Here is a 15,158-nt window from a genome sequence, read left to right as displayed (position 1 = left end):
CCAGTGGTGCAGTCATTCAAAAGAGCTGCCAGCATCTTATTTTCCAGTAGCTCTTAGTAGATGGGTCTCCATCCCTGGGGTCCTTGATCCCAGGAAAGGCCTGCTGCTGGCTACCTAAGTACTTGAGTGGCACTTAATACCAGTGGGCCTTCCGGGAGGAGGTAATGTGGGTCTCTTGCCGACAATCCTGCCAACAGGCAAGGCCCCTGATGCCGCCATAAAATACAATCCTTAATCTGAAGTGACCTACCTCCATATTCAATTACATCACCAACTTCTCAGGGCAACCAGCAATGGAAAATAAATGCTAGCCTTGCCAGCAACACCTCTGTCCCAAGAATGAATATACATTCTTTCAAATGACTTTTTTTTTAAACTTTAGACAACACACCCTATTAAGAAACAGTTTTTATGAGAAATGAACGATGGGATCCAACGAAGAGAGGTTCTGGTTACATTTAACTGCTCTGCTTTGCTTTTAATGAACTCCAGTATGCTACCATTAGTGGGCAGCATCATTGGTGTGCACAAGTGTCTGGGGTCCTTAAGTGAGTGAGATCTGAGGTGTGTGAGATCTGAGGTGTGTGAGAAGATGGGGTGGGGGAGAGGTGGTGGGTGAAAAGGGAATGATGGGAAAGCACTGTGATCCTCATTCAGGCAGATGGGAAATTGAATCTGGGATTAACAAGAAATATAGTCGGACATTTCCTCTGCAGACGATATGTAATAAAATCATAAAGCCTTTCATCAAGCTCAAATTCATGATTTTGCTACACGTGCCGGACAGAGCAGCTTCCATGTGGTTATTAAACCAACTGGAAATCAATTCTTGTAGGAGTTCAGTTATGAAGTTTCAATGAAACTGCAGTGACAGCCTGTAATGGTCAGGGACTAATTGAAAAGCTCTAGCTACGTGACATGTTGCTTCTTTGTGGGTGATTTTTTTGTTTATTGTTGTGATTATTGTTGTTGGAAGTTCCTCTGGATTGGAAGCTACTTGAGTTCACTTTACTACTTGACTTTTGCTCCTGAGGCAGATTGCATGAGTCGAAAATTTCCCAGCTCGCCATACCCGCCTAAGGAAAAGGACCCGATCTTCTCTCTGACATAGATCACAAGTAGCTGCAGGGACTGCCAAGTGCCAAGATAGGCTGTTTAAAAGTTTTGCCTCGGTTCTCTGGGACTTTGTCCAGTTGTTTCGTTAAATATTAGGTCCTCTAGCCCTCACCACTCACACCCCAGAATCACCCCTACTCCCAATGCCCCCCATGCCAACCCATGCCCCCAGCCACCACCCTTTGCCCTTACATCCTCTATGCAAACTCAACCACTATGCACCATGGGCAGACCTCAGGAGTCATGTTGAGATGAAATAAAAGTCTAAATATCTAATTGAACCTTCATCATAGTAAAACAAACTACTCCCATTCATGAAAGCCCTTTCAAATCTCTAAAAGCCCCCCAAGTACTTAATCCCCTATAAAATAAACAGGCGTGTATTCATAACTCCACATCAAAGACAGCTGATACTTGAATAACTTGATACTTGAGCTTCAAGCAAACTGTGAACTTACAATCCCTCTGCTGGGATAACTGTAGGTCGTGGAAAGCAGCCAAGCATTAATAATGATACAATGATAGCCCTTGGGGTAACGTCAGCAAACAAATATTGTAACTACCAGAACAGATTTTTTCCCCATTCTCACCGACACAGTCAGGCTTTAAAAAAAAATTTTTAAGTGCTGGATTTAAATAATTTCACAGCTTGCGTTTTTTTTTAAACTTTCACTGACACAGGCAAACTATTTTTTGAGGATTTAAATAACTTCACAGCTTGACATTTCTACAGACTTTATCTGTCCTTCATAGGTCTCCTCTATAAACTTGTGGTTCCCATACTGTGGGATAAGGCTCTCTTGCTACAGCGAAAATGGGTCTATTTAAACTCAGCACTATGAGAGTCATACCCTACCCTTATTTCCCTACTGGCAAAAATGGGATCTGTCACAAATGAGGACAGGACTTCTAAATTTGGATCTCGCCCGTCATTTTTAAAGCTCCGTGGAGTCTCCATGGCCCTGCGAAAATCTGGCCCCACATGTTGGGGAGAAGGTATATTATCTCAAAATGAGAAAGGGCTGTCTTTGGTTCTCATTTTCTAAATTAATTAAGATTTGACTAGCTTATTTTTTTAAACGTTTTGTACAATGTGATCAGGAAGGTATTCCCTGAAAGGATGTTGAAAGCTGATTTAATGGTAATATTAAAAGGGAATTGAATGCATGCTTGAGAAAGATAAATTTACAGGGTAACAGGGAAAGAGCAGAGGAGTGGGACTAATTTCAAAGAGCTGGCACATGCCCCGTGGGCTGAATATCATTCTATGATTATCACATGTCATGTTTGGACTGTAATGAAAATTCCATATAGATAAATCGAGATAAAATTGTATATTGGACCTCAGTTGCAAATGTGGAGCACAGGATTTGATTGGTGAATGAACTACTTAAATTATTTAAGGAATCTGCTTGGCTCTGAGTGAAGCTGTGTATGACCAATGAGATAAAAATTGAAGGTGACCAGAAAGCCAGGTTTCACTGGATTATCAGCTCTCAGGCAACTACAAGCTAGTATTGGTTATGTTGGATAGATTCAAAGGGCAATAGGCTGATCACCTTATCTGGCATTATTGAAACAGGTCTCGGCTGTGAGTGGACATCCAGGACATAGCCCTACGTAAAATGCTGGGAGTCACATCCCCCCCTTTCTGCAGCAGAAGACGAGCCTGCGACATCCGTGGGGTCTCGAGGAGTTTGGTAGCTGGTGGGGGTTTTGGATGCTGGGGAGAAGGTTCGTGCAGACATGTAGTGGACTGAGACAGAGATGAAGTCACATTCAGCAGCTGCTGGAGATCTTGTTCAAGAAACAGGGATAGAAAAAAGTGAGTGGAAGAAAGGAAGGAAAAAAAAGAGACAGAACAAACAAACAAAGTTACAGTCATGCTTGGCAACATTCTTTTTTGAAAAGTGCATGAATTAAGACGGGATGAAAGAATGGTAAAGGAGTATCCGCTAGCATTTAAGAAACAAATTAAACCAAGTATGCACTGTGTAAAAGCAAACATATTAAGAATACACCACATATATCTTGAATGAAAATGGTGCCCCTTTTTGCAGGGAATATTAATTCACCATCTCTCATACAGGTGAATGCCATTGTGCATTTGATTCACTTACCTGAAATTTAAGATGTGAATGCAGATCACACCATCAGTAATTAAAATTGCTACCCAGTTGAGTATATGCCCTGCCCAATTAGAAATATAGGACAGCAGCCATGAATAGCCAGATGCAATTAAATTACCAGTATGCAGTGCTACTGAACTGAATTAAACCCATCTGACGATTGTTTCATGAGCTTCGATTTTCACTTTAATTGCTTAGCAGTGGAGCTGTCTCTACATTTACATTAATAGAGCATGGGACAAAATAAAGAAAAATACTGTTTTAAAGTGTGTTTTGATACGTGGATTCCTTGTTCTTATTTTGTCATTGGTTTACCAGCATTAGTCACCTGACAGCAATCATTCACTTTGATATAATTTAGGATGAGTGAATGCATGAATTTTTAACCTCTGTAGATTATTAAATATGATTTAATTTGTTTAAATTGACCACGAGCTTCTGGATCTTTCCTTGGGCAGTAAGTGAAGTCCTCTTTGAATAATTTAGATTCAAACAAATGATCAGAAACAGAAGTCTAACTGCATGACTGCTCTGTTCTGCAGGCTGCTGCTGCTGGGTTACTCTGCAGCAGGTTATATAGTTTTATGTGTTTAAAAGCAATTTTAAAAAATTCTTTCATGGGATGTGGCTGCTGCTAGCAAGGCCAGCATTTGTTGCCCATCCCCATTGCCCTTGAACTGAGTGGCTTGCTAGGTCATTGCAGAGGACAGTTAAGAGTCAATCACATTGCTGTGGTCTGGAGACATGTGTAGGTCAGACCAGGTAAGGGTGGCAGATTTCCTTCCCTTCCCTAAAGGACATTAGTGAACCAGATGGGTTTTTATGACACTTAATGATAGTTTCATGGCCACCATTACTAAGACTAGCTTTCAAGTCCAGATTTTATTAATTGAATTTTAAATTCCATCAGCTATCATTTGAACCCACATCCTCAGACCATTAGCCTGGTCCTCTGAATTACTAGCCCAGTGACATTCCCACTACGCCACTGTTTCAGCGGAATGGGTTATACCACTAGTAACTCATCAAGCTCAAGTCAAATGAAAATTTTGACAGGGAATTCCTCTTTCCATAAGAACCTGAAAATGAGGGAACTATAATGTCTGAGATGTTACAAGTTTAGATGTGCTGAGTAGCAAAATGGGGACCAATGTTTGTGACATTCACACATGAGTGATAGAAAAACAGATGTAGCTGAGACAACTATCCCAGCCATCATACCACAGCTGGAATAGTGGCACAATGTCCACTGATTTTCTTCCACACTCATTCATTCAGCACGTTAGCAATACACACAATGGTAGGAAATGGATACTGCAGCTAACTGATTTATGCCTCATTTTCAGCAATGTTCTATTGAAGAAGGAGTTCACTGGCTAGGGATGTTCAAAATGTCTTTTGACACTAACTGCATGAAATGCTTCCCTTAAAGGTGCTTATTTTTAAAATTTATATCTGGGGTTTTGCTGTCATTTGGTGCTGTCAAGAAAGAAAGACTTCCCATTTATATGGGGCATTTTAGAACCACAGGACATCACAAAGTCCTTTAGCACCAATGAAATCCGTTTTGAAGTATAGTCACTGTTGAATCATGGAATGGTTACAGTCATTCTGTTCTGGCTCTCTGAAGGAACAATTAACCTAGAATCACTTCCCCCGTCCCCTCCCCATAGCCCTGCACATTCTTTCTTTTCAGTTAATAATCCAATTCCCTCTTGAATGCCTCAATTGAACCTGTCTCCACCACACTCTCAGGCAGTGCATTTCAGATCCTAACCACATGCTGCATGAAAAAGTTTATTCTCATGTTGCCATTGTTTCTTTTGCTAATTAATTTAAATCTGTGCCCTCTGGCTCTCGATCCTTCCACCAATGGGAACCGTTTCTTCCTATCTACTCTGTCCAGATCCCTCAAAAATTTGAATAACTTTATCAAATCTCTTCTTAACCTTCTCTTCTCCGGGGAGAACAGCCCCAACTTCTCCAATCTATCTACGCAACTGAAGTTCCTCATCCCTGGAACCATTCTTGTGAAGCTTTTCTGCATCCTTTCTATCGCCTTCCTAAAGTGTGGTGCCCAGAACAGGATGCAATATTCGACTCAAGGCCGAACCAGTATTTTATACAGGTTTCACATAACTTGCTTGCTTTTGTACTTCAAGTCTCTATTGATAAAGCCCAGGATGCCCTATGATTTATTAACCGCTCTCAACCTGCCCTGCCACCTTCAATGATTTATGCTCATATACACCCAGGTCCCTGTGCTCCTACACTCCCTTTAGAATTGTCCCCTTTATTTTATACTGTCTCTCCACATTCTTCCCACTAAAATGAACCACTTCACACTTCTCTGCATTAAATTTCATCTACCTCTGACCGCCCATTCCACCAAGCTGTCTATGTCCTTTTGAAGTCTCTCACTAGTCCTCCTCACAGTTCACAATACTTCCAAGTTTTGTATCATTCTCAAGTTTTGAAATTGTGCCCTATACACCAAGATCTGGGTATATATTAGGGAGAGCAGGGGTCCTAACACCAACCCCTGAGGGACCCCACTATAAACCTTCCTCCAGTCTAAAAGACAACCATTAACCACTACTCTGTGTTTCCTGTCACACAGCCAATTTCACATCCATGTTGCTACTTTCTCTTTTATTCCATGAATTCTAACTTTGCTCACAAGTCTGTTGTGTAACACTTTATCAAATGTCTTTTGGAAGTCCGTGTACAACACACATCAACAGCATTACTCTCATCAACCCTCTTTGTTACCTCATCAAAAAACTCCAGAAGTTATTTAAACATGATTTACCCTTAACAAATCCATGCTGGCTTTCCTTAATTAACCCACGTTTGCCCAAGTGACTATTAATTTTGTCACAAATTATCATTTCTAGAAGTTTCCCCACCACTAAACTGTCTGGCCTCTAGTTGCTGAACTTACCTTTACATTATTTTTTTGAACAGAGGTGTAACATTTATAATTCTACAGTCCTCTGGCACCCCTCTTGAGTCTAAGGAAGATTGGAAAATTATGGCCAGTGCCTCCACAATTTCCACTTTTGCTTTCCTTAGTATCCTTGGAAGCATCTCATCCAGTCCTGGTGCCTTATCAACCTTAAGTACAGACAGCTTATCCAATCCCTCCTCCTTATCAATTTTAAACTCTTCAAATGCCTGAACTACCTCTTTCACCATGATGTGTGCAGCATCTTCATCTTTGGTAAAGACAGATTCAAAATATTCATTCAATACCTCAGCTATGTCCTTTGCCTCAATGCATAAATCCACTTTTTGGTCCCTAAGCGGACCAGCTCCATCTTTTGCCACCTTATTACTATTTATATGTCTATAGGAGACTTTTGAATTCCCTTATATGTTAGCTGCCAGTCTCTCCTCATACTCTCTCTTTGCTTCTCTTAGTTGCTTTTTCAATTCCCCTCTGAGCCTGGTTCTCGGTTGTACTATCCACCTGACATCTGTCATAAGCACATAAATAATGTAGGAAGTATGGTAGCCAATTTCCACACAGCAAGATCCAACAAACATCAGTGAGACTATAACCCAGATAATCTGTTTTAGTCATCCTATTTCAGGAATAAATATTGGTTGGGACATCAGGGGAACTCCCCTGTTTTTCTTCAAAATAGTGCTATGGGATCGTTTACATTCACCTAAGAAAGCAGCTTAAGCCCCAGCTTAACATCTCCTTCAAAAGATGGATCTTCTGACAGTGCCGCACATCCACTGTACTGCTAGCCTAACTTATGTGTTCAAATCACTGGAGTGGGAACTGAACCTGCAAAAGCTGATTCATCAGCAAATATCACTATCAGCTATCACTGAGCCACATGATCATACTATAGCTTTGCTTTTCAGGATACACTACTTAACCAGCTTTGCAATTTGTACTTTTCTCCATTTTGCCTCTCCAATATTTTTATTGTTTTTTTCCCCCTCTCTCTTGGTCTATCAGTGTTTTTCAGCTTTTTCCAAATAGGCATGTAACCTGATTTCAGGCTTCTATCAGCAATCTTCTGCTGACCCATCACAAGAAGGGACAAATAGTTGCTAAGTTGATTTTCTTCCTTTCTCATTGGGAAGTCACCAAGTGGCATCACGTGTCAGTCTCCTGAAACAGTATCAAATAATCTTTTGGATCTTCCCTAGCTCAAAAATGAATTAATTGGTACTTCAAATTTTTCTGGACAAAATGTATTTGATCAATTTATGCCTCTATTATATCTAGAAAAGTTTCTCTACTAAAATATAAATGGCACCATATATGGCATTTATAATGAATTTCTAGAGTGAGCAACTGAAATTGCAATGTCTGTTTCATGCTTGACTGATCAGTGATATTTTATTAAATTAGAAAAATCACCTTTAGGTTTCCCAGTTGGATGTGATTTCTTTGCATTCATCATGGCCTGCTTCTTTTGAACTTCTGTGATAGCAAAGCCTTGAGAAAGAGCACAATATTACAGGTGAGCATGGTTTTAAGAACAAATATGTCCCATTCAATAACAATGGAGAAAGTTAGTGAAATACGCTTCTGAGTGTTAAATCTGGAGGAAAAATGACCTATCATGAATAAAGCAGAAAATCTTGTTAATAACAATATAACTGTGTTAACTGGGGAGTCTGATTTGGTTGTTTTTTGTGCTAGTAGGTGAATGACAGACTGAAGAATGACTCATCTATGATGGAGTGTGACAACTCCACCGGGGATAATTGGAGGCAATCACAATAGCTCATGGTTGACCTCAGTTGTGGAAACATTTACAATATGGTATTTTAGATGCTATGTACTATTGTGCCCACTTTCGAATGGGGTAAACTGGCAGTGCCAAGTTATACTGCTGCTCTCTATGACTCTGTTCATTGGAAAACCGGAGGTCTATGCGTTCTTAAATTCAGGTGTGCAAAGTAAACAGTCCTATCAGCACTCTAATAACATATAAACTATAGGACTGTTTAGTGGATTCCTTGAGATCCTTTTTGTAAAGTGACTTGCCACAATTTGCAGTCACATCCAGCCAGTGTGAAGCCTCAGCCATATGTGAATAAACCCTTGAGATGGTTTGTAACCAGTTGTTCCACCAATTTAATGTAAAATTCCCTTTGCACTTTGAGCCGAAGCCTAACAAATGGTATGGTTTTGAGACCGGATGAGAAGGGAGAGATGCCGATGATAGAACACTCTCCCTCTAAAAAGGGCATCAGATGGTCTTCCAATGTTACCTCGGGCTACTGCCACCTTTCCCGAATTCCCTAGGGTCAGTGAAATCAACAGCAGTATATAGAGCATGACTGGACCAATCACTACCTGAAGATTTTAACATCATTTGCATTCAGTGGCATTCAATTTGCACTCATTTGACATCAATTGCCCTCAAAAGCCTGAATCAGGCATCTGATAAGGATGCCCCCGTTAGGCTCCCGCTGGAGTTGTACCAGGCACTGAGGAGACCTCGAGGCTGACCCAGGACACGCTGGAAGGATTACATCTCTTAGCTGGCCTGGGAACACCTGGGAATCCCCGAGGAGGAGCTGGATTCTGTGACTGAGGAAAGGGAAGTCTGGTCGGCCTGCTCAGCTTACTGTCACCATGACCCGCACCAGGAGGAGTGGTGTGAAAATGGATGGATATGCTCAAAAACGATCATTTAGCTATCATTTAACATTACAAGTAGTGTCACTGACATTAATGTCATCAATTTTCCCAAACAGCAACGCTCAAACATTTGCAATTAGCAAGATCACGTACCTTAAGCATTTTGAAACCAAAAACTATTATGGAGTTTATTTTCCATCTTTATGAATTTTGATAGCTTCAAACATCCAAAAGTTGAGCTTACTTTAGAAAAAGCAGACCCTGTTTTAACATATGCTTTAGTAAGCTAGATTTATGTTTTTCTTCAGAACCCATGACTAGAGAAGCAGAACCCCGCAAGCCTATCCACCCGCAACCCCCCCGCCACACCACCCCAGATTGTAGCAATTTTCTCCCACAACCACCCCACCCCTCAAGAGGAATTTTATCCCCTACCATCTCACCCCAGCAATTTTCTCCCCCACCAGCCCCCAAGAACAATTTTCTCCCCCACCCACAGCCCGGAACAATTTTCTTCCCTCCCCACCCGGGTGCAATTCTCTCCCTCACTATCCCCCCAGAGCAATTTCCTCTGCACCCCGCCGAACCTCCAGACTGCAGCAGTTCTCTGCCCCCCCCCACCTCACTCCCTCCTTCCCCCTCTCTCTCTCCCCCTCCCTTTACCCTCTCTCTCTTCCCCTTCCCCCCTATATGTCCCCTCCCGCACCCCCCCCCATTTCCCCCTCTCTCACTCCCTTCTCCTGCGCTCTCCCCCTCTCTCTCTCTTCCCCTTCCCCCCTCTCTATACTGCCCCTCTCCCCCTTTCCCCTCTCCCCCCTCCCTTCCCCCCTCTCTCCTCCCCCACCCCAACTGGAGAGCTCAGTTTGCAGGGCTGCTGAAACCGGAAGTGATGGTGAGGCTGGCCTTGCTGCACTGTTCAGCTGGCATGGGAGCAGCAATGGCACTGGAAATGAGTAGGTATTGAAATGGGGAAGTCGGGTGGAGGTGGTGCGATGGGGCAGTTGGAACGACTCCTCCAGGGGCAGGAGGGCCCAGAGTTCGGCAGCAGCCCATGGGTTCAGTGGCAGCCTGGAGATCAGTGGCAGCCCAGAGGCTTGGAGTTTGTCGGGGCCCCGAGACTGGAGGGAGAGTTTGGAGACTGGAGGGAGGGGCTGGGGTATAGTTTTGGAACTGGAAAGAGAAAGTGTGTGGTAGAGTTGGAAAACCGGAGAGAGGTGGGAAGAGTTTGGAGATTGGAGGTTGGAGAGGAGGCAAGAGTTTGGAGACTGGAGGGAGGGGGAAAGAGTTTGGAGGGGAACGGGGAGAGAGAGTTTAGACCCTGAGACTGTAAGGGGGCGGTTGGGGGTGTGGAGGGGGGGCGAAGGCATTGGTGGTGTGGAAAGTATGGACCCTGAGATTAAAATGAATTAAGAGCTGATGAGGATCTGCTGGTGCTCTCAAGCATGTATATAGGGGAAAGGTTTTTTGGACTAAATGAAAAAACTGAATAAATTTAGATATTATTTAAGTAATTAATTCCCTTGTATTTTTCAATGCAGGCTGTTGAGTGCATTTGATAGCTTTGAGTGCATTGGATAGCTTCAAGTGTACTCAATGCCTTCGAGTACCTTTTGCCATTTGATCGCATTTGATGTCAAAGGTGGGAAAACGCTGATGACTGCATGCAAAACTCATTCCAAATTAGAACATTTGATGTCAAAAGATGGCTGATCATTTTTGAGCCCATATGAATACAAAAATGATGTCAAAGTTTTTGGGTGGGGATACACAATGCTGACTGATACACCTCCAATCTAGTAACTTGTATTTTTTCAAATCACCTGGCCCTCAAGAAAGTGAGCTTGATACTGTACTGTGATGTTATTGTTGCCCTAGGTATATTGGTACACAAGGTCAGATTGGCCTGATATGTACTCAATAGTCCAAAAGCCCTCCTTTTGTGGTGTAATGACTCTATGATATCAATTGTAACTCAACTTCTGATGTACAATATAACTCACTGAATAGGGATATCAATCTGCGCTTGTGTCAACCAAAGCTATCTCGGGTAAAAGCAAAATACTGCGGATGCTGGAAATCTAGAACAAAAACAAAAATACCTGGAAAAACTCAGCAGGCCTGACAGCATCTGTGAAGAGGGATACAGTTGACATTTCGAGTCCGCATGACCCTTCATCAGAACTAAGACATATAGAAATGAGATGAAATATAAGCTGGTAGAAGGGGTTGGGACAGGAGAGCTCTCCTGTCCCAACCCCTTCTACCAGCTTATATTTATCTCATTTCTATGTCTTAGTTCTGATGAAGGGTCATACGGACTCGAAACGTCATCTGTATCCCTCTCCACAGATGCTGTCAGACCTGCTGAGTTTTAAAGCTATCTCGGGGTTGGGTTTGTGCCAGGATTGAAGATCTATAATCCAGCATCGGAATTAATAGTCAACTATCCCAGTTCTAGCCACCAAAATGTTTGTTGTTTCCTCTCCCTGTGCTGTGGACTGGACTCTTTCCCCTCCTTACTTTTTCTATTAAATTTTGCTGTAATTGCAATCTGACTGAATCATTTTAAAGGGCTAATTTAATACCCATTGTTAACTTGAACATTTCAACATTTGGGGCATTTCAAATCTGTGCTGGTTCAACTTCTGGAGAGTGTCTGGTGAATTAACTATTAATCCTTTCCATGTTGTCATCAGACTTGAAAGATGAAACAAAATGATTTCAAAAGAACTAGGTTTTTTTTAAATCTCAAATGATGTCAAAATTAATTCAACTTGATCAGAGAAGATTGATCTTTAGAAGAGGAAGCATGTTGAGACTCTGGGCTAATTTGGCCTACATCTTCCTCAGGCACATTCAAGACATTGGCCGGGAGTTTCCGGCCCCGTCATGGCGGGGCCCATCACGGGAGATTCGGCGGCCCAGCCAAAAGTCCATTGGCTTTTGCTGGAACCGGATGATCCTGGTGGTGGGCGGGGTCAGAAAATCCCACCCATTGCCTCAATCCCTCCCTTCATTCAGACCTAGATTCTTCCCTGGGCCTCATTAACTATGTGAGGTGAATTCCTGGTGAAAACAAGAGGAAGGGGGCATGGTGCTACTGCAGTCACAGGACATAGAATATAAAGGGACAGCAGAGAGCCAAAGATGTAGGAGAAAATTTAAGGAGCCAAGGTTTAGTTTTTGGAGCTTGGGGAAGAGGGGGCAGAATCCGCTACAGGCTCTCTCACTCGAATAGAGGCATCATTGGACCTTTTGCTGCCATCCAATTTTCCCATCAATTCTGCTGCTGTACCAACGTAGCAAAAACATAAGAACTTCATGACTAACTTTTACAGCAGATATTATCCAAGGATCCTATTCAGGCAAATATTGACTCATGGTATCTAAATATTTAAATTTATATGTACTTGCTCCCTGAAATCGGGTCCTGGCGAAGCTACATTTTGCATTTGGTCCGGCAGTATATTCCCAAGATGGGTGAGGTAGAATCTGTTCTACAGAGAACCATCCTATTTCCCAAACCACCTTAAGCAATTAAATACTTTGAAAAGTTCACAGCGATGCTGAGAGCCACGTCAGGTTGCAACTTAAACAACAGCAACTCCATTGACAGGGAAGGCATGAGGCAGAGGGGAATGCTGTGTGTTGAAGCCCCTGATATGTGTGGAACACAGTATTGAGTGCGAAGCAGGATCTCGCATCTTCAATGAAGGCAGGGTACTGCCAGACACAATTATAGTTGCAAGTTTATACCTACATGAAGCTGACCCTATGGAATTTATATTCAAAGCAACTTAAAGCTGGATTTGCTTGACACCAATAGCCATGTTAATATTATTTCACCCTGCCAAATTGTTTCACAATCATGACTTTTACCCGTCTCTTTGTCGAGTTGAACCTGCTTTCTTTCATTTTCAAAGGCTTGAAGCCAGCGTTGTTTCACTGAGGACTTTTTTGCACAGAACAAGTGGACCTCATTTGTGAACTTGTTTTGAAGTTTGAAAGCATTCTTGACGCTAATGTTGAAGTCCTTGTCCTTCCCATCTTCTACGTCCACCACTTCCATGCTGTCCGTGTCTATCCTGCTTTTGTAGTACAAGATGTCACGTCTCAGAAGGTCCTGTGAAATGTGCCACATGTCAGATTATATAATCCACCAGATTTTGACCCATTGGGTTCTATAGTATTGGAATACTTTTCCAACTCGTCTGACCAACACAACATCAGTGCACTTTATTGTACTACAATGACAACAGTAACTTTCATTTTATATAGTACCTTTAACTGAGAAAATATCCCAAGGCATTTCCTCCTCCTCCTTCAGGTACCATGCCCTAAGAAGGCATTGACAACTATGGACTTCCATTGGACTGGTCCATGAAAGTACTGCAGTGGTTTGCCATTACCTTCTGCAGTATGACTGACCAGGAAACTCTCCCACTCCTACCGCCTGCTATCAGACATATTGGGAGAGGGTGGGTTGTATTTGCACATTTGTGGTTCATCCAGGCAGCTGCGCATGCTAAAGTGTAGCTGCCTTCATTCAGATCCAACTTTGGCTAGTGGGGCGTCTGAAATACCACTTGTGCACTTCAGACCTACCAAGAGAAAATCTAAAGTTAGAGGAGTTATTTGGAGAGGTAGGGTACCCTTCTGGATAGTCCAGGGACACCTTTGGGAGAGGCAAAGTTCCCATTTGGGAGAGTTACATTGCTCCCTGGGGTTGTTAAATGTAGGCATGAATGTGCACAAAAAGTGGATGGACTCAGTGGAACCATCAAGTTAATTGGAACTGTCAAGCTGTCAAGGGATTTAAATCTCCTGGCCTTTAAATAAAAAAAAACTGTCTGCAGGTTAAAAAACAATCAATGCTTGCTATTTCACTCCATTTGTTGCCATAAGCCTGAGAAGTAACATTATAGGATTTGTGCTGCATAACTGATTTCACAACCTATCATTATTACAGTGGGGTGCCTGTCAATTCACAGTTTTAATTGACAGCTCCAAGTGGTTATAAAGTCTTTGATTTGGGGCTGTGAATAAAAATGATTGTTGTCTTAAGGGATTAAGTGGTTGAAGGAATTTAAATGCAGTGAATGTGTTCTTATTAATGAGAGTGCTTCTTTTTTAGTATAGTGAATTCATCAATAGACACTTAGAACATAATTTTATTTCCTCTTAGCATGGGCCCTGAGATATGCCCATGGTGGATGCTGGGTGAGTTGGCATGCAGTGTGTAAGGGCAAATGGTAGTGGGTGAGGGGCATGGGGTGGCATGATTTGGCATCGGCTCTACAAAGGGCCATGGGGTGGGTAGAGGAGCATGGAGGATATGACGGGCCATTAGGGGTGTTTATGGGGACATAGCTTGACATGAGTTGGCATAGATGGGTCAATGGAAATGTGCAGGAGGTGAGGGCTGTTTTTTGTTTTGAAAAAAGCTTTATCATAGCAGTCAGTATCATCACCAAGTATTCACCAGGCTGAGTCACTCCTCATAGGTATGGAAAAGATAGAGATGACAGCTGAAGAATAACTGGTTGTTCCTGAGTGGAGGCTTAGTATCACCATTAGCCTTATTAAATGGTATTCTGATTCCAAGTTTACAGGATCCGATACAAGTGACTTCTTACAGATAACGCAGCGACCTTCATATTCTACCCTATTAGAGATGATGGCCATGTGGACTACATTAAGCTCCATTTCCAAGGGAAATCACAGGAACCCTGATAGCAGTACCTTTAGAATATCTCTTAGGAATGGTCCCACTGAAAGATGATGCAGCAATGAGGTCTACATTGTATGACATGTTAATGATCAGTTTCAGCTGGCTCCGGAAGCCCATTTGCAGCTGAGACAAAGTGTCGGCTCACCGAGGCTGGACTTTCCCCAGCCCGACTCTACACCCTGCAGTCCCCTTTCCTGCCTCCAATCTGTTTCTGGAGTCGGCCGATCCAACTGACTTTAAACCCCAGAATGAAAATCGGAACTTCTGGGGCTGTTTTTCAGGATTTGGGTTCATGGAGCCGGGAATCCTCACGACTCTGTACTCCCAGCCCAGGAATGAAAATTCAGGCCCATGATTCTAAAGTAGTTAATTGGCTGTGAAGCACATTGGGATATCTTCAGGCCATGAAAATTGCTATATCAATGCATGTTCCATCTTCTTTACTGCACCATGGAGGAACAGGTGATTTTGGACCTGTGGTTCCCAGTGCTTATTGGAGCTTTCTTCGCATCATGTTTGAGCCTACAGTAGACTAATCGATAGTGATTAATTACTATTGATTGCT

At 42.5% G+C, this 15,158-nt stretch overlaps 1 protein-coding gene across 4 annotated transcripts in view; it reads right to left on the bottom strand.

Moving 5' to 3' along the window:
* Window positions 1–15,158, bottom strand: part of arhgef4 (Rho guanine nucleotide exchange factor (GEF) 4) — a 291,595-nt gene that overhangs the window by 14,465 nt on the left and 261,972 nt on the right. For 3 of the 4 annotated variants that reach the window (XM_078563584.1, XM_078563586.1, XM_078563587.1), the window contains 3 exons: window positions 12,742–12,985; window positions 7,630–7,707; window positions 2,676–2,913 (listed from right to left, as the gene is read on the bottom strand). In XM_078563584.1, the coding sequence (XP_078419710.1) occupies window positions 2,687–2,913; window positions 7,630–7,707; window positions 12,742–12,985 (549 nt within the window). In that variant the 3' untranslated portion in view covers window positions 2,676–2,686. The remainder of the gene's footprint in view (window positions 1–2,675; window positions 2,914–7,629; window positions 7,708–12,741; window positions 12,986–15,158) is intronic. The other variant, XM_078563585.1, reaches the window with a different exon arrangement.

This window comes from Cetorhinus maximus, chromosome 19 (assembly GCF_964194155.1).
Source record: "Cetorhinus maximus chromosome 19, sCetMax3.hap1.1, whole genome shotgun sequence".
NCBI lineage: Eukaryota > Metazoa > Chordata > Chondrichthyes > Lamniformes > Cetorhinidae > Cetorhinus > Cetorhinus maximus.
The sequence above is the reverse complement of the archived record's forward strand: the minus strand, read 5'-3'. Positions and strand labels throughout refer to the sequence as shown.